The following is a 20,578-nucleotide window of genomic DNA, read 5'->3' as shown; positions in this document are numbered from 1 at the left end:
CTCAATCTCAGGACCCTGAGACCATGACCTGAGTCAAAGACAGATGCTTAACCAACTGAGCCACCCAGGTGCCCCATACTCTGGAAAATTCTTAAAAATGAAGAAACAGAAAGGTCGCTCTATAAACTTTTCCTCCTGCCGCATGCAGTTAATATAAATTCTCAGCACGATGTTAGCACATAAAGGAGAGTCTCTGCACCTGTTGCTGAAGGTCTTTGTCAGAACAATAAATCCAGATGGTAAAGTGTTTCAAAGGTACAAAGACACCTTGTTTCTGACGCTTACGTCTCCAGAACCCGAGCACATACACAAAACAAGAATCCCGTGCCCATTCTCAGCATCCTCACAAATCTTGAAGGGCGTTCAAGGAGAAAATGCAGACGGTACATAAATGGGTGACTCCCTCCCTCCCTCGACACCGGCTGAGGGTCTCTGCGTGCCAGATGCTGCGGCAGCTGCTGGGGCTGCAGGCACTGGTGCCTCTTCCATAGTGGTCTCTGCTCCCTCGGCACTGCAGAGAGCGAATGTAGCAGCAGCAAACACAGGTGTTTCGTAAATAGATCAAGAGCATGTCAGCCATGGGGCGGGGGGCTGGAGAAAATGAGGTCCCTTAGAGAAGGTTAAGTTACTGAAGCTGAGCCCAAGGCACAGGCACGAGGGAGCTGTCAAGGTTGTGAGACCCTCAGGCAAGACCCAGAGTACATCACCTGGACAATGTGGGATGTCGTGTATACATTCATTTCAGTCCGCTCTGAGCATATGGTTTTCACCAAAAATGTTTAGAAGTGAATCTACCGTCACTCTCCAATGCACGTGGAAATAAACACCCTCCAGCCTCCAGGGCACCACCCAAATGCTCAAACGTTTGCGGGGAAGGAGAAGGGTAATGAAGTGTCTAGCCATTCAAAGGAAGAGTTTCCCTGGAGTTACCTGGGCACGATGAAACACAAACCTATTTATTATTAGTTTGCAGTGAGGTCCTCTGATGTTTCTCTCGAGCAAAATGCGAGTGTCACCAAGTTTCCTAATATTATTCAGGACAACGTTAAAAGAAGAACGAGAGGGCTCCGATCTGAACGGAATGCTTTCCACCATGGCACGATATGTACTAATTTTTCTGAACAGAGAACTGAAAACAGATTTATTCTGTAAACATAACCACAATTTTCTGCGATATGTTCTCTGAACACAATGCACGTCATATTGCCAGGCGAGCACAACGGTCTGATTTCAGAAAACAGCACTGTTTTCACTGTTTATTCTACACACACCAAATCTGCCATTTAAAGGCACATCTTCTGGTTTTCATGGAAACTTTTTCTTTTTTAAATACTTTTTGGTGCTATTCAGTGTTAAATTTAAATAAAGGTACACAGTAATATAAACCTTCTTATCACAGTTCTGGATAAAACAAAACACACGTGTTCTTCAGAGCACACTACAATACAGACTCCTCTGAAGGCAATCGGAGAAAAGGCTACATAGGAAGCAAACAAAAAAGGAAGGAAAGAAAAACGAAATAACCCTCTCGCCCCCTACATATTTGCCACTACTCCCCACAATCACTCATATGGGCAAGAGACCCCACGTTGCTTTGGTTTTAGGGTAGTATTTCACGCTGTAATTGGCATTGTGGTATTCAGTCTCACTCAGGCACAAAGAACGGAATCGCCAAAACTGGCAGCAAAAATGCCCCCGCTGACAAAGTGCCCCCACAAGGAAGGAGAGGGAAAAGTCGCCACCACAGCTGTGCAGGTGGGGCCTGCTGGAGAAACAGCTTTCAGTGTGACTTAAGTTTTCTTTTCGAACTTTATTATAGATTTAGGAGAAAAACACTTCTCAAAAAACTGTCTGGTTCAAGAGAAACTCTGCAGGTGGTATGCCTTTACAATCTTCAGTATGGAAAACACTCCTGGCAACCCCAGCGTCTTCGGCAAGCCCTGTGTATTAGCCAGGCTTCATGCTTCCTAGGAGAGTCGTTTTCTCAAAAAAAAACGTTTGCCCTCAAGTCCTGTACATAGCAGATAACTTGGGAAACTTACACCCAAAAACTTCAATGCAAAAAACAAGTCCTTTTCAACTTGGCCGCATAACTAACACATACATAGGAGGCTTGCTTCACCACACCCCTGCCCTCACTCTCCAAATTCTCCCCCTGTCCTCTCCCATCTCCCCAGCTCCCTGCACACAAATCCAGTGTTTCCTGATCTCTTCCTTTCCTGACACTCAGAAGACTGTGTGCTCGTTCTCCCCCACCTCTTTCTCTATTTAACACCTCCCGTTTCCATAATTTTAACACTCCCACCTGGGACAACATCCTTCTCCGAGCCCAGACTTTGCTCTCTCCACCCGCTTGGACACAACATCTGCAGAAGTCAAGTCAGCGGCTGCATCAGACCGAGGCAGACCCAACCTGCCGTGTGCCCACCTTGCTGGGTACTTCCCTCCAGCGCTACACCACAGGCGGCCTCCCCACCCCCTGCCACCTTTCCTGGCCCACATCCACTGGGCAAAACGTCTTGCCATCTTCTGAAACAGGCCAATCTTACTTCTCTACCTGTGAACCAAAAGCCTGACCATTCTGTCCTATTTGTACGTATGGCTCACCCCCCAGGGCCGGGTTCATCCATCTGCCGTTTATTCACAGACAGGCGCTGGCTCAGTGTGAGACCTACACAGACGGGTGTGACAGGATCCTCGCGCTTAAGGAGCTCACGATCTACTCCTGCAGGAAAAAGCACTGCAGAAAACCACAGTTTAATATAAATTAGATGAGGGGCAACTAAGGGTGCCCTGGGAGCAGAAAGGGTGCCATGGAAGGGCACCTACCTAACCTGCTTTCAAGGAGGCCTTCCCAGAGGAGGTGGCAACTGAGCAGCCCTCAGAGATGAAGGTGTAACAGCCAGACGAGGGCACGAGAGGGAAGAGATGAAGCCGAGAAGAGCCCGACCAAAGGCTGAAGCAGGTGATGAAGTGTGTCTGGACTGTGACGTACAAGACAGGAATATGTGAGGAAGCCAGAGAGGTGAGCACGGCTTTCGAGAAGAATTTTATCCATCATGTTAAAGAGCTGTGATCCAGAGGCTCAGTGTTTTTAATTGTTGTAGGCAAGGTCCTCTGGGGCTGGGACAGAGTTAATAGTTTCATGTTCACTTTTGCAATTAGTTTCTATTCGTGTCAAGGGACACTAATTTTCCATGTATATCAATAACTATACTTTAAAAATACAATTTCCAAATGATGTGCAGAAAATCAGTTAACAACAGTATGAACTGTGCACGGGCAGGGCAAACGCTGTGGAAGCGACGCTCACCTGACTGACGTGTGGGAGACACAGCTGCGGGGATGAGAGAGCCACCCGAGGCTTAGTGACAGGGGCAGATGTGATGTGTCAGGAGGGGGGTTCTGGCAATGTCTGGAAACAAAGCTGAAAGGAGTCCCAGCCAGAAAGCAAGGACGTAAGATGCTGTCATAGTTCTCTACTCAGCCCATGAACATGGGGTCAGTGCCACACCCATCACTGTCACAGACACTCTAACAGAGAAAAGCCAGATAAATGTAGGTCGGGTTTGCACTTTGACCAAAAATACTACTACCACTACAACAAGTAATAAGAAGTCCTAAATAAAATGAAGCCGGGTAAAGGGTGAGAGAGAAGGCTGCACAATTTAAGAGAAGGAGACCCTTGAGGAGCCCAAGAAGGCAGGAGGCCAGGAGGCCAGAGGGGAGGAGCGGGAAGAGAATGGGAGGAGAGGTCAGAGAGGGAGCCTGGGGCTGTGTGGGGAGGGCCTCGCGAACCCCGGGAAGGGCTCAGACGGTACTGTCGGTGTGACAGGAAGCCAGGAGCACGGCTGGGGCAAGGAGGTGACCCCCTGGATGGCGAGTGGGAGTTGGAAGCAGGGACTGGGAGAGGAAGCGGGGCAGGGGCAGGCAGCCTGGACCAAGGTTGCAGTGGAGACAGGAAGAGGGGGTCAGGTGCGGGGTCTAGTGCAGAGGCAGAGCTGACTGGACTGACAAGGAACCGGGTGTGAGATGTGACAGCGAGAGAGGAATCCGGCAGCACTTTCTGGCCGTGTCTGGCCTGGGTCCTGGGACGAATGGCAGTATGGTTCCCCAACACAGGGGAGACTGAGGGAGGTGGGAGGACGAGCTGCTGTGGGTAAGACGCCTGCGAGCACCGACCTAGCGATCCCCAGCTGGGAGCTGCACATACCCTTCGAGAATTTGGTGGGGAGGCCAGGACGGGAGCTGTTTACTCAGAGAGTAATTAGCATCGGAGGGCATTTCAAGCCTCGGGACCCCAGGAGGCAAGAGAAAAGGCCCAAGGACGGAGCCCAGAGGGGCCCTTCGCCATCTCGCAGGGGTGAGCAGAAAGGACACGGAGGCAAAGGAGACAGAACGAGACAGCGAACTACGGGGAAATGAGAATACACCCTGGGAATGATTCAGCAGGAGGTTAAAACTTATGATGCAGGAAGAGAGGGGGAAAAACCGCCAAAGCCTCGAAGGAGGAGAGAACAGAAAGGATGCAGTGCACAAATGGAGACGGTGGCTCTGGGAGCAGGGACAGTCCCCAGGCATGGAGGGGGCGGTGGTAGGACAGACAACAAGTAGACGCAGGCGGCCGGGAGCGTCAGGGGAGGGAACGAGCACAAGTGCCCTTCTGATAGCTTCTATTTCCTCAGTGAAACCAGAAGAAACAGAGCAGGGAGGAGGAGAAGAGATGGGAGGTCAGCAGCCCGAGAGAAGAGGAGCCGAGAAGGCTGGCCAGTCTGTGCTCAAGGCGCTCCAGTGAGCCGCGGACACGATGTAACCCGTGTGGCCTCGAGGAAAGGTGGCTGGGTTTGCGGTTTGTTTTTTCCAGCTACATTCAGCTGCTCAGTTTAATTTAACCAATTAAAATCTGCCAACAGCAGAGGTAGAGAACAGCACAGGATTATTCCCTAGGACTAGAAAGAGTAATGGCCTAAATGGCAAAACACTGAGGACTCACTTCATGCTGTACATCCAAATAAGTTCCAGGGCAGCTAGTAAAATCAGCAAATAAAACTTAGCTAGCTAGAAAGTAGAAGAAAAAAAATTAAAAAATAAACTAGAAGTAATTACAATTTAAAATTAATTTTTTTGGATTGGGAGAAAAAAATTTTTAGGCATAAATGCAATGGAGAACATAATTTTAAAATACTCATTTGAATGTATCAAAATATGAAAATTCTGCATGTAATTAATGAAGTTAAACAAATTAAAGGGCAAATAACCAGCCGGGAAAGAGATCTGCAATAAACAGGACAACAACGTGATACCCTTAATATGTAACAGTCTTGTTCATATCAATAAGTCCTCACAGGAAAGTGGCAAAAAGCATGAACAGAACAGTTCACAATGAAAGGCCAATAAATCAAATTTCACCTCACCACTGCACCTCAATCAATAATCACATATTACTTTTACCGTATTAAAAGGAAAAAAATTCTCACGTAAGGGTATGTGAGGCAGTCCAGTCACATTGTCAATGAAGGTGCAAACTGGCATAACCCTTCTAAAAAGCTAATGGTCAACAGACACCAAGAACTGAAAAAATGGTATACCCTTAGACTTTAAAAAAATGTGACCCTATGAAAATATGCATGCACAGCAGTGCTAATTACAGCATAAAACCAGTAACTACCTAAATTTCCAACGGGAAAACAGTATTTTTAAAAAACTCATTATAATGACATGAGGCAATACTCATAATGTGAAAATGCAAGGAACAAAGCTGTTTATATGCTATCTCAACTTCGGATCTATCTGTGTATACATATGTGTGTGTACATAGTACCTGACTTACAATGGTTTGACTCACAATTTTTCAACTTTATGATGGTGCAGAAGTGATATGCGCTCCGTAGAAGCCATACTTTGAGTTCTGAATGTTGACCTTTTCCCAGGCTAGTGATATATGAAATAGGCTTTGTTCTAGACGCTTTTGCCCAATGGCAGGCTAATATAAGTGCTCTGAGCATGATTAAGGCAGGCTAGACTGAGCTATAATGTCCAACATGTTAGCAATATTCATGCATTTTTAACTTTCAATGAACAGGTTTATCAGGACATAACCCCCATCATAAATCGAGGAAAGGGTGTGTGTGTGTTTGTGTGTGTGTGCCAAAACTTTAGAGAGTGCTCTGACTAGTGGTTCAATTTTTTTCTTGGTGGCTTTTTGTAAATTGTCCACAATAGAGACATTTTGTTTTTATAGTCATTTAAAAAAATTAAAATATGGGGGCGCTTTCCTACTAAAAAAGACATGGGCATTGTGGTTAAACATGAACTAAACAGGTGAAAAAGTGAATGCTACGTTACTAAGTCCCCACTTCTGGAAGATGGCAGTTTCGCACACCCATTTTCCTAAGCGGTACTGGAATACCAAGGTGTGTCCAGAAAAGGGCGACCAGGAGAACAAAGTATCTCTAACCAGGTACTGTGGATAAAAAGGTGAGGGAACTAAGACTCTGAAACTCAGGAAAGTCAATGGAGTATAAGGATGTTCAACCAACTCTAAACATACATTCTCAGAACTGCCCAAAAAAGGGATTCTACAAAGGATAGGATGCTGGATTGATTATAGGACTGAAAGGTTTTTCTAAGATAGGATTCCAGAGGTAGAGATAGGGGACGCTGTCTGAAAGTCCTTTAAAACTAATAGGTAGAAATCAGTATCTGAAGGAAAAAGACTGTATCTTAAGAAGAGTTCAATTTCTTACATCAGACCCAGCTATGGTGTGAGGAAAGGATCGGGAGGCTTTATAAGTCTTTCAGTCCTGATTTCAACCTCAATCCACATCCCAATTTGAGAGGAATCTTTCCAGGGTTCTGTAGCATCCAACAGCTTGCCCCCCATGCCCTTTTTTACACTGGGTTTCTGTTTGTATTTGTCCTTAAAACAGGCATAAATCATGGAGAGAGCCCAGATGTCCATCCACTGATGAATGGATAAAAGATGTGGTATATATGTACAATGGAATATTACTCAGCCATCAAAAGAATGAACTCGTGCCATTTGCAACAACATGGATGGAGCTAGAGTGTATTATGCTAAGTGAAACAAGTCAGAGAAAGAAAAATACCACATGATCTCACTCATATGTGGAATTTAAGAAGGAAAACAGATGAACATAATGGGAACGGGGAGGAGAAGGAGAGAGGTGAAACAAACCATAGGAAACTCTCAATGATAGAGAACAAACTGAGGGTTGATGGAGGGAGGTGTGGGGGTCGGGGCTAGGCTAGCTGGGTGCTGGGCATTAAGGAGGGCACTTGTGATGAGCACTGGGTGTTGTACACGTAACTGACGAATCACTGAATTCTACTCCAGAAACCAATATTGCACTGTATGTTAACTAAGCAAAACTTAAATAAACAGAACTGTCAGGCATCACCAAAGGAGAGCAACTCAGCAAGACCAGTAAGCAGGTAAAATGAACTTAAAGATGAAATCTCAGTAAGCTACTTAGCTATTGAAGTGCGTGAATTTAAGTTGATCTGGTACAGAGAGTGGGACATACAATAAATAGGTATAAATACAATACGTAAAGGAAAAAACTACAGGAACAGAAAATTGGTCTCATTTGTACTGTCCGTTTTTCCTCACTTCCCATGAATTGTCATGGTGAAGTGAGAAAGGCACAAGTTCTGAGGGCAGACATTCCGGGGTTTAAGTGCCTGCAGAGATGCTCACTGGTCGGGTGAATGGCTCAACTTCTGAGCCTCAATTTTCTCATCTTATGGGTTGGTAACTCTCGTACTAATTGAGCTACGGTGATGCTAGGATAAGCCAGCATACTACAGATGCATAACTGTTTCCTTCTCTTTATTAGAATTTTAATAGAAATAACAAGATTAAACCCTGGTAGTTATCCTTCTGTGCCACATTAATTTTACAAAGTGAAAAAGGAACCACTCCTGGTGTCAAGTTTGTATATTCAAATACTGTTCACTTTTTATTCCATTCCTGAAATCACTGGGATAGTTTTCATTACAAGTACTTTTACTTTCAATTAAAACTAAATGTAAACAGAACTACGAGTGAGCCTCACCTAGTACGCTTCTGACCGTTCACTATCACCGTACCTACAACCACAGTACTTCCTTCACACATTTCCAGACGATAATCAGAGACTCGGAAGTGAACAGCCTGCCAGTCAGCACCTTATGCTCCTCTTTGTTACCTTATACTAACGCTTCCATCCTTCAGAACAAGAGACACGTGAGGGAAACACCTTGGTATGCTTCCAGCGTTTCTGTAGTGACTTCCTTTATCTTAGGGTAAACACTGTTTTATTCCTCAACTGTGGTCAAACTGACCAAATTTCATAGACTGTCCTTCATGGAACGGGCACAGATCCACAAGGAAAGTCAGATGAATATTTAAGGGGAGAGCACGTGTAGGGCTCAGAGGGTCCCTTGAGTTCTCCCCTGTCCCGAAGTCTCTAAAAATCACCAGGCAGCTACCAGTTTTCTGAGAAGGTGCCCGAAACAGTTTCCACTATACAAGCCTACACATTATTTTCCGGCACAACCCTCCAAAAACCTGACACGAAATCACGCGGCTCCATATAAAATCTCTTTTTGAGTCTGACAGGTAACATTTTCATAGAACTCTCCTTTTTGTGGTACTGGAATCGACTTTTCTGAAAGGTGTAATTTTTGCTGTCAAGTTTATACTGTGTTCCAGCAGAAAGGTAATGAAACACAACAGCTGTATTCATTCATGATACCAAGCATATACGGTACACAACACAAAGTTGTCCTCATGCGACGCTACAATACACTATTGCTATAATTACTGGTTACACAACAGTGCTATATAATCAGTATAAGGAATCACAGAAAGGTAACATTTAAGCATCACAACCTAAACCCAAGGCTCTACTTTTGTGTAGTTTAATACCCAAACAAGCCGTTAGAACTCCAGCTCCCCTTGAATACAAACGTCACCTTTGAGAATCCTAGGTCATGCCACAGCACGCCATCTTCTGATAGGGGATTAGAACAAAGAAGCAACTGGGTCTTAAAAATAAACTAAGAACCCAAATTAGCAGACAGGATATAAATATTTCTGTGCTACAGGACACAGTCACTTTATTTAAATATTAAGTTAAAGGATATAAAGCTGGTTTTTAAAAACAAATATACACTTACACATATTGACATGTTGAAGGAAAAAAAAAGACAAGCAGATACTTAAAAATCTTGCAAGTATTCATCAACAAGTCAAGATTTTCAGAGAGTAATTTCTTAAATGAATAATATGAAGTTTTAAAATTGAATACCACATTATATCTATATTCAAAGCTTTACTCTTAAAACGACTATGTTAAGATAGTATGACTGAGGGAAGAAAATGCTATTTATTACAGATTGCCTATAAATAAATACTTTAAAAACAAACACGAAAGTTCTCACTTCCTCCACTCTTACCAGTTTATTTCTGAACAATTAAAATAGTGAACAAGAACATGGTAATACCTCAAGTTAAAATTTCATTCCATTAATGCTCTAATTTTATAATGAATTCTTGAGCTACCATTTTGCTTCAGTGAATATTTCTATCTAGGCTGAAGAAGCCTGAATGCTTTTGCTGTACTATACACAAGATGGACAGGAGAGAGGGAGAACAAGAAGGAACTTTCCATGCACTCAGGTCTGATGTATAAAAAACAGAATAATCATGAGAGAGCAAGATATTGGGACAACATGTACTTCTTTCGTTTTTTTCTCCCTGAAAACAAGTGGGCTTCTCTCTGACAGGGCAGGATATACTAACATGGCATGACACCTAAAAAATGCAATAATATGGAGTTTTTAAAAATGCAAAAATTATTAAAAATTATTCGGTTTTCTCCATGGATAAATAGATTTCTCAACAACAACAACAACAAAGCCACCAATTAATTTTAAGGTATAATTTTTTGCAGTCAATTCCACAATTTTAGTGTCCTTGTATATGTATTTATAAAAATACCACATACAGACATCACTAAGACCAGGGCCTCTAGCCAACAAGTGATACAAGGTGTGAAATTCTGCAGAATCAGGAAAAGAATACGTATTTTTTTAATCTGTATGAAGCATATGACATTTTCAAAATCCATTAGGAAAATCAGCCATTTTATATAGACCCACAGAGTAGCATGGGATGAATCTTAACTTTCCACAGTTGGCTGGGGCTCACATATTTAACTGTATTAACTGCTTGCTGGAAAATGAACACACTAGCAGCAAGGGATGCTGAACTGGTTTTATGGAGCTGTACCATAAGAACTAGAGTCACTATTCTAATAGCTGGCATGACTTTCCTGGTATTTTACATTTATCTTTTAATATAAATGTTGCCTCATATGAATAACTGTCTGGTGTATTTCACCTGATGGACGATCAGACACAATATTATAAAATCCAAAGTCCTAGATTTCCCTGCAACATTTTTTAATTTATTTGTTTCAGGTATTAGTTTGGTTATTACTACTTGGCAATATAAAGAAACGAGCCATGCTTTCGTTAGCATGTACTGCTTGAAGATTCATATCAAACTGCAATTGAATTTCTGCTTTTTAGTCACATATCATCTGCATACCATGCAAACACTGCCATGTACTCAAGCATGGAGGTAAAAATGATAAAGAAAAGCAGTGAAGGAAAAACATAAAATAAAGTTCCACCTACAGGGAGTCCTCTGACTCTTTTCGGTGAGTCCTGGAGATGACATGGATGTGGAAAGTGCACAAGTAAACCGAAGCTCAGGGCCGGTCAAGTGAAAGCTCCAGTCACCAGGCAGCTCCCCTGGTGCGCATCTTCTGAGACGGAGAACAAAGGGAGCCAGGCTGAAGCCAGGAGCAGGTTTTTCCAGAGAGACTGTGGGAAGCCGGCTAGTTTTCTGTGGATGGCTTAAGCAGACATGTGTCGGAATCTACTGCCTCTATAAAAGCCAACTGCAAGCTCTCAGGGCTCTGGTGTGCAAAGATGTATGCACAGATTTTGGGGCCGTACCAAATGCTGCTCCACCATGGGGGGGTGGGGGCTGAAAATACACTCAGTTCGTGTGCATCTGTCCTTTAGACACAAAGACGTAACCATGACATGCCAAAAGTGAGAAGAAACCCCACTATCGGAAGTAATAAGATGAAGATTAAGAATATGGGTCATTTCATAACACATAAGGTATCTTTAAATTTCCCCCACTTCATTTTTAACATAAATTTAGCCTAAAGCTTGCTTCAAATTCAGCGACACTAACCAGTGGCTTAGAGTGTGCTATGTGTTTTTAATAAGTATCTTAAATCATCACAATTCCAATGGTTACAAACACTTGTCAGCTGTCTCTTCCTGTTTCAGAACAGTATGCTCGAAACCCCCCTCCCTCTGGTCTACTCTGAGTCACAGCTCTGCCAGCCCCTCGCCCTCATCTTCGGCCTCTCTGTCTCTATGGCCTCTTTTCCCTTTTCACACAAATAAATTCAAGCTTCTCACAAATTGAAAAAAAATTCCTCCTGTGACCCTAACCCTCTCCTCTACCCTCTCTGTCTTCCCCTGAGCCTTCGCTTTTGAAAGCACTGTATCTACTTCTCATTCGGATACTTAGGAACCACCAATGTGCCAAGCACCCAGGTGCCAGTGGTGTGCAAGCCAGAACATTCCCCCCGTGCCCTGGTCCTCCACCGTCCGGCCTCCACCCCCCCTCACATGCGGACACCCACGCTGCTGAAACCATTCCAGCGACATCCCCGATCGGCTTCCGACTGCCGGATTAAGCGACCCTTTTCTTTGCCCTCTCCACAACGGTACGCTGCTGCTTCTTGACATTTCCTGGAAATGTTCTGTTTGGTTTTCAAACCCTCACCTCTGTGGCTGACTGTCCTCAGCCTCCGCTACAAGCAACTACAGCTGGCCCTTGAACGACACGGGTTTGAAATGGCACAGATCCACTTACATGTGAATTTGTTTCAATAACTGCAGGACACCACTGTAAATGTATTTTTCTCTTCATGAGTTGCTTAATGACATTTTCTTTTCCCTAGCTTACTTTGAGAATTCAGTGGATAATACATATACCACACAAAATCTGTGTGAATCGACTGTTTAATGCTATTGGTAAGGCTTCCAGTCAACAGAAGGTTACAGTAGTTATGTTTTTGAGGGAGTCAAAAGTTCTACACAGATTTTCGACCACGCAGGGGTTCAGTGCCCCTATCACCCATGTTGTCCAAGGGTCAAATGGAGTTCTCTTCTGATGTCTGTCTGGTGAATGGTAGCGCTTCCTAGACTTCTATCCATGGTCATCCTCTTGTGGATTCTGCCTGCTCTCGGTGGGCAATTTCATCCGAACCCAAGCCTTCCTCTTCCACCTGTATGCTGACCACTCCCAAATATAGCTCAGATCCTTCTCCTAAGGTCCACGGGCCCATCAGACACGTCTACTAGTAATGTCTCACCGACACCTCACATTTAATGAGCAAGACAGAATTCACTCAACAAGAACACAGTTAGGGCTAAATTTAACAAAAGCCCAAGACTTACATATGGCAAATAAAACACTGCTGAGAAAAATCAAAGAAGATTTAAAGAAATGGAAACACAGTTCTTGTTCATGGATTGGAAGACTCAATATTAAGACAGCAATTCTTGCCAAATTGATCTATAAATTCAACACAACGCCTATCCAAACCCCAACATTCTTTCTTTTTTAAAGAATTGACACAATGATCCTAAAATTTATACGGAACTTCTAAGGACCTAAAATAAAATAGCCAAACCAATTTTTAAAAAGATCAAAGTTGGAGGACTCATACTTCCCAATTTCAAAACTTATTACAAAGCTACAGTAATCAAGGCAGTGTGGTGCTGGCAAAAAGGGACGAAACTGAGAATCCAGAAGTAAACTCTTCTATTTATGGCCACTGTTTTCCTGCAAAGGTATCAAAGCAATTCAATGGGGGAAAAGACAGTCCAACCAAAAAATAGTTCTGGGCCAACTAGATATCAATACATGAAACAAAACAAAACAATAAAAAAACAACTCAGACTCTTACACCCCACAAACAGAAAAAATAACTCAAAAGGGATCATGGGAGAGAACGGATCACAGACCTACTTGTAAGAGTTAACGATAACAAGTGTTGGCAAGGAGGAGAGAAATGAGCCCTCATACGTGGCTGGTGGGGACATTGCGGGCCCTTTGGAAAACAGTCACATAGCTTCTTAAAAAGTTCAATTTAAACTTATGCCATGACCTAGAAACTCCAGCCTTAGCTATACACCCAAGAGAAATGAAAACACATGTCCACACACAGACTTGCAATGAACGTTCCTAGCAGCATTCTCCATAATAGCTCCAAACTGGAAGCCATCCAAATGTCCGTCAGCTGGTGAACGCACGAACAAAATGTAATGTATTCATACATGTAACATCAACTCGTCCATAAAAAAAGAACACTGTTACAACATGGATGAAGCTCAAACATTTAAAACTAAGTGAAAGAATCCAGATGCAAAAAGACTACAAATTATATGATTGCATTTATATGAAATGCCGAGAAAAGGCAAACTGATAGAGACAGACACTGATTACTGGACGGCCTGGGCCTGGGGAGGCAAGTGAGTGGTGAGCGCAAACAGGCAGAAAGGAACCACTGTGTGGATGGAAATGCTGTAACACTTGATTGTGGTCATGGCTGCACAACTCTGTGAATTTAGTACAGATCACTGGAACATACACTTAAAGATGGAGGAATCTTGCCGTACACAAATCAAACCTCAATAAAATCGTTTTCAAAACCCATTTCTCGGGGCACCTGGGTGGCTCAGTCGGTGAAGTGTCTGCCTTTGGCTCAGGTCATGGTCCCAGGGTCCCAGGATCGAGCCCCGTGTCGGGCTCCCTGCTTCTCCCTCTCCCTCTGCCTACTTGTGCTCTCTCTCTCTCTCTAATAAATAAATAAAATCTTAAAAAAAACTAATTTCTCAATCTACTGGATACCAAAAAGTTTTGTGAGGTTATGGGGAACTTGCCTGCAAAGTGATACTTTTATCACCCCTCCCCCCAAAAAACAGCCGAATTCACTACCACTCCCTCCCAAATCTGCTCTGACCTGTATCACTTTCCTTGCTGCATGAAAAAAAACCCTATGTGTGCAAATGTCCTAGCCAGAAGTCTAAGAGGAACCCCACGCAGTTAATAGAAATCTTTTTACTCCACCCAGTGTCTTTCTCTCCAATCCACCACTGCCTTCAATTAAAATCTTTTTAAGTTTCCCAACAAATCTCTTCCTCTAGATTTCGATCTTCTACATGATACCAGAACACTTGCTCTATAATGCAAATCTGATTCTATAACCCTAATGAAACCCGTCTGCGTTCGCCCCGCCTACCCTGTATCTAGCAGCTGCAGCAGAACGCTCCTATAAGCTCCCTTACCATGGACCTCCACCATGAGTTAAAAACCTTGAACATGTAACGCAGACTTGTGTATTCATAGATCATATACATGAATTCCTGTACCAGTTTATTATATAATAGACACAAAAATTGCAATTTAAAAGGGAGACATAAAAAGAAACAAGCAAAGCTCCAGTCTTCTTCTCCACTCCTATTATTCTGCAGAGTCACACCTCTCCTTGGAGACCACTGGCCCAAACGAGAAAGTCTAACTCCTTGATATGACATGTGAGGCTGTGTATCATTTGTTCCCTGCCTACACTCAACTGCTTCCCTCACTATTTCAGCCCCACACACCATATGCTTTCGCTGTAAAAAATTATTTGTAGTTCCTTCATTGAACAAGAAGTTAGATCTTTACTTGTGTTCTCAAAATAAACATTTCTGTATCTTTGCAATTGTTCTTTCCTCCTTCTGGAATGTCCTTATTACCCTTTTCGACCTCGCATGCACTCCTCATTCAGATCCAGCTCAAGGGCTGTGGCCTCTCTCTAACTAGTCCATTACTCCTGCGTTAGTGTGCTTATTTACATTATAATATTTTTTTACGTTATATTAAACGTATATATTTGCCTTTTGTCCTACAAGCTTTAGCCCAAGGCTTTAGCTCCTTGAAGACAGGGCAGTTACACGATCCAACCTGAGTCTCCATCACTTAAATATTGCCACATGGCAGCTGGACAGTTGTACCTTACATGTTAAGGTAACTCTTGAATGGAATCAACACGCTCCACCCAGGTTTACCATCTATCATACATCCAGATTTACAGCATGCTAAGGCCTGCCAAGCCAGAAGTATCTATAGTTCATATCCCAGAATCATCCAAACAAGTGAGACTCCCAGTGGTGTCAGAACTCTCTGAATCAGATAACCTCTACAACGTTATGACTTCTCTATTTTTACTCAAATTTAGTGATTGTCATCACTGGGATGACACCTCTAAGATCTCAAACTTCCGTCCTTGACCACAAGATCTTCCTCAACCATTGATGTGTTCTCCATCTTTATGGTCCACACCATCCCCCGTGCCTCCTATCTTGCTTATTTTCCTGGTCTAGTCAGGCCTCTCCCTGCCAGCCTGAATTCCATGGCCCGGCATTTTAACCATGCTCTCATTAGCTTCCAAGATTACCAAACTGCTAACCCACTGTACGTGTCCTCCCAATTCCCAACTCTGTGTTAACTAAAGCATATTTGTTTCGGTTTTTATTTCTACTTCTGGTCCTAGCCCTGCAAAATTCAGACCATCTTACCCTAAATGGATTCTCAAAAAATTGTTCCTTCCCTCTGTGTCAACTTTTCCCCATATTACTAGGCAGCTTTCCTTCTCTAAGGTTTCGGGGAAAGAGATGTCCCTGGATCCTTTCCAAGGATAATCCATCCGGATATCATTGCTTTCCATCTTCTCCAGGATCTTACTCAACTCCTTAATAACCTTAATTTCACCCTCTCCCCCGATCCTGACCCTGATTCTAGCTCAAGTTACTTTTTCATTTCTTTCCTCTCATTCTTGAAGAATACTGAGTTCACATCACCTTTGTATGCTAACTTCTCATATACTTCTGATTTGCAATCTGGATTCTCCCTTTACAAACAGCTCTTTCCCATCACCAATTACCAATCTGACAATCTGTTCATTGTCAAATCCAATGGGATTTCCCCATTCCGCATTACTTATATCACAGATAACCACTTCTCCTTTAAACTTTCTCCTCTCTGTCCTTCCTTATCACTAAATTGTCTTGGTCTTCCTCCCATTTCTCTGACCACTCTGCCCTATGTCCTTCATTGGCTTTGCTTTCCATAGCTAAGCCATAACTGTGATCCCACTGTCTCAGGCTGGCCTTAGCTGCTTCTGCCCACATACTCTCATGATGATCCACTTACTCTGATAGTGTAACTCCTAAATCCTGACACGTCTTCACACCGTCAGTCCCATCTGTTACATGGCTGGGTAATTTTATATTAAGGAGATTACAATGGACATCCTCTTATATGATATAACTAGATTCCCTGTTGGTCATTTTTTAACATTTATTTATTTGAGAGAGAGAGAGAGAGAGAGAGCTCGAGTGGGAGGGACAGAAGGAGAGGGAGAGAGAATCTCAAGCATACTCCACTTTGAGTGCAGAGCCCGACATGGGGCTCGATCTCACAACCCTGACATCAAGACCTAAGCCGAAATCAAGAGTTGGGATGCTCAACCATCTGCACTGCTCAGGTGCCCCAGTCATTTAATTTTTAAAAAAGCAGTTAATATAGGAATCCATTAAAAACATATATACAAACACTTTAATATAAAATATAACCATACTTTTATTTGTGAATTTTTTTGAGCACAGGTCTCTTGATTGAAAGTTCTTGCACAAGCTACCCGTACTACCATGAATAAAATTTCCAGTCTGTTTTAAAAAGCAGAGCAGGAATTTAAGATGTGTGAAACAATCCATGTACAGAACCTTCCAGGATTTTTATTATTTTTTTTCCCAACTCTTTTCTAATTCTGAATTTTACCTTTTGCAGCAATTTTAAAATCTATTTAACTATATACCAAGTCTTCCAAAGCTGTCAACTTAGTTTTCTTACAAACAGTTCTCCTTAACACTGAGGTTTCATCATTTTCTCTGATATTTAACTGAACTGCAGATTATCATAACAATTAGTATAAATGAGTTGGAGAGCAAACAACTCACCCTGGGTGAGCATTCAATGCAAGTAGTGGAAATAAGAGCACTTGGGTGTACTGGTGAGGAGCCTATCAGCCTTGAGTATTCAGCATGCTCTGTGTATCAGTTGGTACACCTTACAGAGAATGACGGTTAATTTGATGGGGCGCTTAAGACAGGAGTCTGCATAGTAAAGCCACTTTAAGTTAGGAACGATGGAGGTACGAGCAATACCCAATCCAGTGGCGCAGTACTTCTAGACTTAGACTATATAAATCTTAAGAGTGAATCTTAGATATATACATGGAATGACAACCTATTTTTAAAATTAAAATGGAAAAAAAATAACACCTAGTGAACAGACAGGTCTATTCATGGCCAATTTCCTATGTTCTTAAGGACTGTGAAAACTTTATTTACTCTACATATGCTTACAGTAATGGAATTCCTTCCCCACTGAAAATTAAAAATTAAGATTTCTGAAATCCTACTTTCCTTTTTCTATTCTTTAATATTCAAGGGACTATCATTTAAAAGTTTTTTTAAAATGCAATATTCAGGGGAGCCTAGATGGCTCAGTCGGTTAGGAATCTGACTCTTGATTTCAGCTCAGATCACGATCTCAGGGTCGTGAGACAGAGCCCCGCATCCGGCTCTGTGCTGAGCAGGGAATCCGCTTAAGATTCTCTCTCCCACTCTGTCTCCCCACCCCCACCCCCACCCCCCGCAACCCGGCTACCTCTCTCTTAATAAAACAAACAAAAAACATAGCAATATTCAGGAAACACAGAAAACTTTCCTGTTGCCAATAATTAAAAAAAACAAACAATAAATAGCCAGCTTCAGTAAAATTATAGAGCTGTGCTACAGGCGGCACCCGGGAATGGAATTCTTTTCTCACTAACATCCATGGAGTACAGAAGGAAAAAATCCAGAACGTGGATAATACTGATCTGTACTACTAATTTTGAGGGTTACTAATTTTGTTTTTGTTCCCCAAAGTTAGCTTTTCATCAACTTGGGAAAAAAAAGCTTCCAAATACAAGAGTTGAATAAAACAATTAGACAAAGTAACATCTTTTGCCTTCTTGCGACCTATAATGCAAAGCCAAACACAACACTCAAACAGTAAGAAACTGTTACAATTCGTATGATTTTTTTTTTCTTTTTTCCTCCACGTTCTTTTCTTTCATGAATGCCTTGGAAGAACAGTTACACGTCTTTTTTATTATGTGCTACTCATGCTTTTGAAATATTAGCAAAACACTCAGGAGGAAAGAATTTTCAATGAATACTGGTACTAAAAATTTTGATATGATGCAATTATCAATTTATAGCTTGTTCAAATATGGGAGCTTTACTCGGCGTATGGGTGGGTTGGATGTGCCGTTACATGCCATACCATAATTAGGCACGTGTGTATAAATGAGATACATAGGCATAAACTGAATTATTCTCTTGGGTAACATGTAATGCTATCTAACCTTTTGCAAATGGCTGGTCTCTTCTACTGTGCATATTGTCATACCAAAAAAGAGAAAAAAGAAAAAAAAAAAAGGCCCCAGTACTGAGATGGAAGTGAAGTTGACATTTTGCATCATCCGTGTCCCTGCCTGTCTTTCAATATTAACTTGATTGCTTTTTTTCTTCTCCTAATGTTACATAAGAAGATGCTAGCCAACAAAAAGAAAGAGTGAGGAAAAAGAAAAGAAACATCTTATGAGGACTTCAAATCTTATTTTCAACCACTGATGGAAAATAACGTAGATGAGTCCTGGTGCACAAATTGATTAGGAATAATGATAACCATCAGAACACATTCTTTTTTTTTTTTTTTAATTTTATTTATTTATTTGACAGAGATAGAGACAGCCAGCGAGAGAGGGAACACAAGCAGGGGGAGTGGGAGAGGAAGAAGCAGGCTCATAGCAGAAGAGCCTGATGTGGGGCTCGATCCCATAACGCCGGGATCACGCCCTGAGCCGAAGGCAGACGCTTAATCGCTGTGCCACCCAGGCGCCCCCATAAGAACACATTCTATCACATGATCACTTAGCACTACCCTCAACAAACTGGCCGCGAACTCAATCATTTTACTCTAACTGTAGTCAGTCAAACAGAAATCCAGCCAAAACAAGTCTGTTCAATTAGAGTCACAGTAGGAATAGCCTTTCTAACTTTTATCTTGAAGGTTATTCATTTTCCCAAAACATCTAAACAGACCATACACACAAAGAATTCAACGGTAAATGATAAACTGGAAAATCTTTACTCATTCGGTAAATCTTAGTCAATACTAGCTTCTATGTGAAATACAATAAGCATAAAACTAGTTTAATGTGTACTATAAAAGGCAATAATTCAAAGCCTTCCTAGTTAACTGGGATGAGTCTGTCAGAGAACAGTGACTTCCCTGTTAATTGCTCATCAGTAATTGAAAAACAGCGCGCTGGAAGGGCTCGGGGCTGCTGGAGAGTTTGTGGTTTTCTCTATTTTGCACTAGTGCTGTTCCATGACCAGTAAGGGTCAACATGACCTGGAGTTATTTTTCCAGTGTTCCACTTTCAAAAGTTCCCTAAAATGAAAAGGCAATGTGGGGTGTTTTTGATATCTCAGGATATAGTTCATACAGCTTCTCATTTTACAGATGGAGAAACCGAGCTGAATAAGACGAGAGACTTATCCAAAGTTACAAGACAGGTGGCAGGGCAGGACCCAGCACTGAACAGCTTTTGGAAGTTCAGGTGACTGATGGATCGATCGCAGGAGCACATCTCCATCTTTATCACCATGCCCTCTCCACGTGGCCCAGACTGTGCACACGAGAAACCAGAATCTTCTCAAACTAGGATTCCCAACAATGTCAAAGTTAGGACTATGCCATACTAACATATTACTTGCAATGGTCATCAGCAGAAACCCTCACTTAGTATGTGTGTTATAGCTCAGAGGGTATCAAAACCACTTGTGGTTAAATAAAACTTACAAAAACAGGATTAAGTAAACTTTTTTTGATGTAAATTGATTTAAAGAAAAAGGAATGAGTTCATCATCAAGAGAGAACATCTGACATGGATTAACTCTCATTTACTTTAAAGTGAAGAATTAAACACAAAATTACCTTTGAAGGTTTCGAGTTCCTTCCTGTAGGAAAAAAAAAAAAAGAAGATGTAAATTTTGTTTATTTGAAGTATAATTACATACAGTGTTATATTAGTTTCAGGTGTGCAACATAAATGATTCACCAATTCTATACATTGCTCAGTGCTCACCACAATAAATGTCATCACCATCCGTCACCAAACAACATTACTCCAATATTACTGACTATATTCCCGATGCTGTACTTTCCATCTCTGTGACTTATTTCTTTTATAACTAGAAATCTGTATCTCTTCATGCTCCTTATCTATTTCCCCCATCCCTCCACCCCCACCCC

The 20,578-nt window shown here is 42.2% G+C and overlaps 1 protein-coding gene across 2 annotated transcripts in view; it reads right to left on the bottom strand.

Annotated features, from left to right (window-relative positions):
- Window positions 1–20,578, bottom strand: part of DTNBP1 (dystrobrevin binding protein 1) — a 126,241-nt gene that overhangs the window by 40,384 nt on the left and 65,279 nt on the right. For both annotated transcript variants that reach the window (XM_034660301.1, XM_034660300.1), the window contains one exon: window positions 20,261–20,283. In XM_034660301.1, the coding sequence (XP_034516192.1) occupies window positions 20,261–20,283 (23 nt within the window). The remainder of the gene's footprint in view (window positions 1–20,260; window positions 20,284–20,578) is intronic.

This window comes from Ailuropoda melanoleuca, chromosome 5, assembly GCF_002007445.2.
Source record: "Ailuropoda melanoleuca isolate Jingjing chromosome 5, ASM200744v2, whole genome shotgun sequence".
NCBI classification, from domain to species: domain Eukaryota; kingdom Metazoa; phylum Chordata; class Mammalia; order Carnivora; family Ursidae; genus Ailuropoda; species Ailuropoda melanoleuca.
This window is presented reverse-complemented; position numbering and strand designations above follow the sequence as displayed.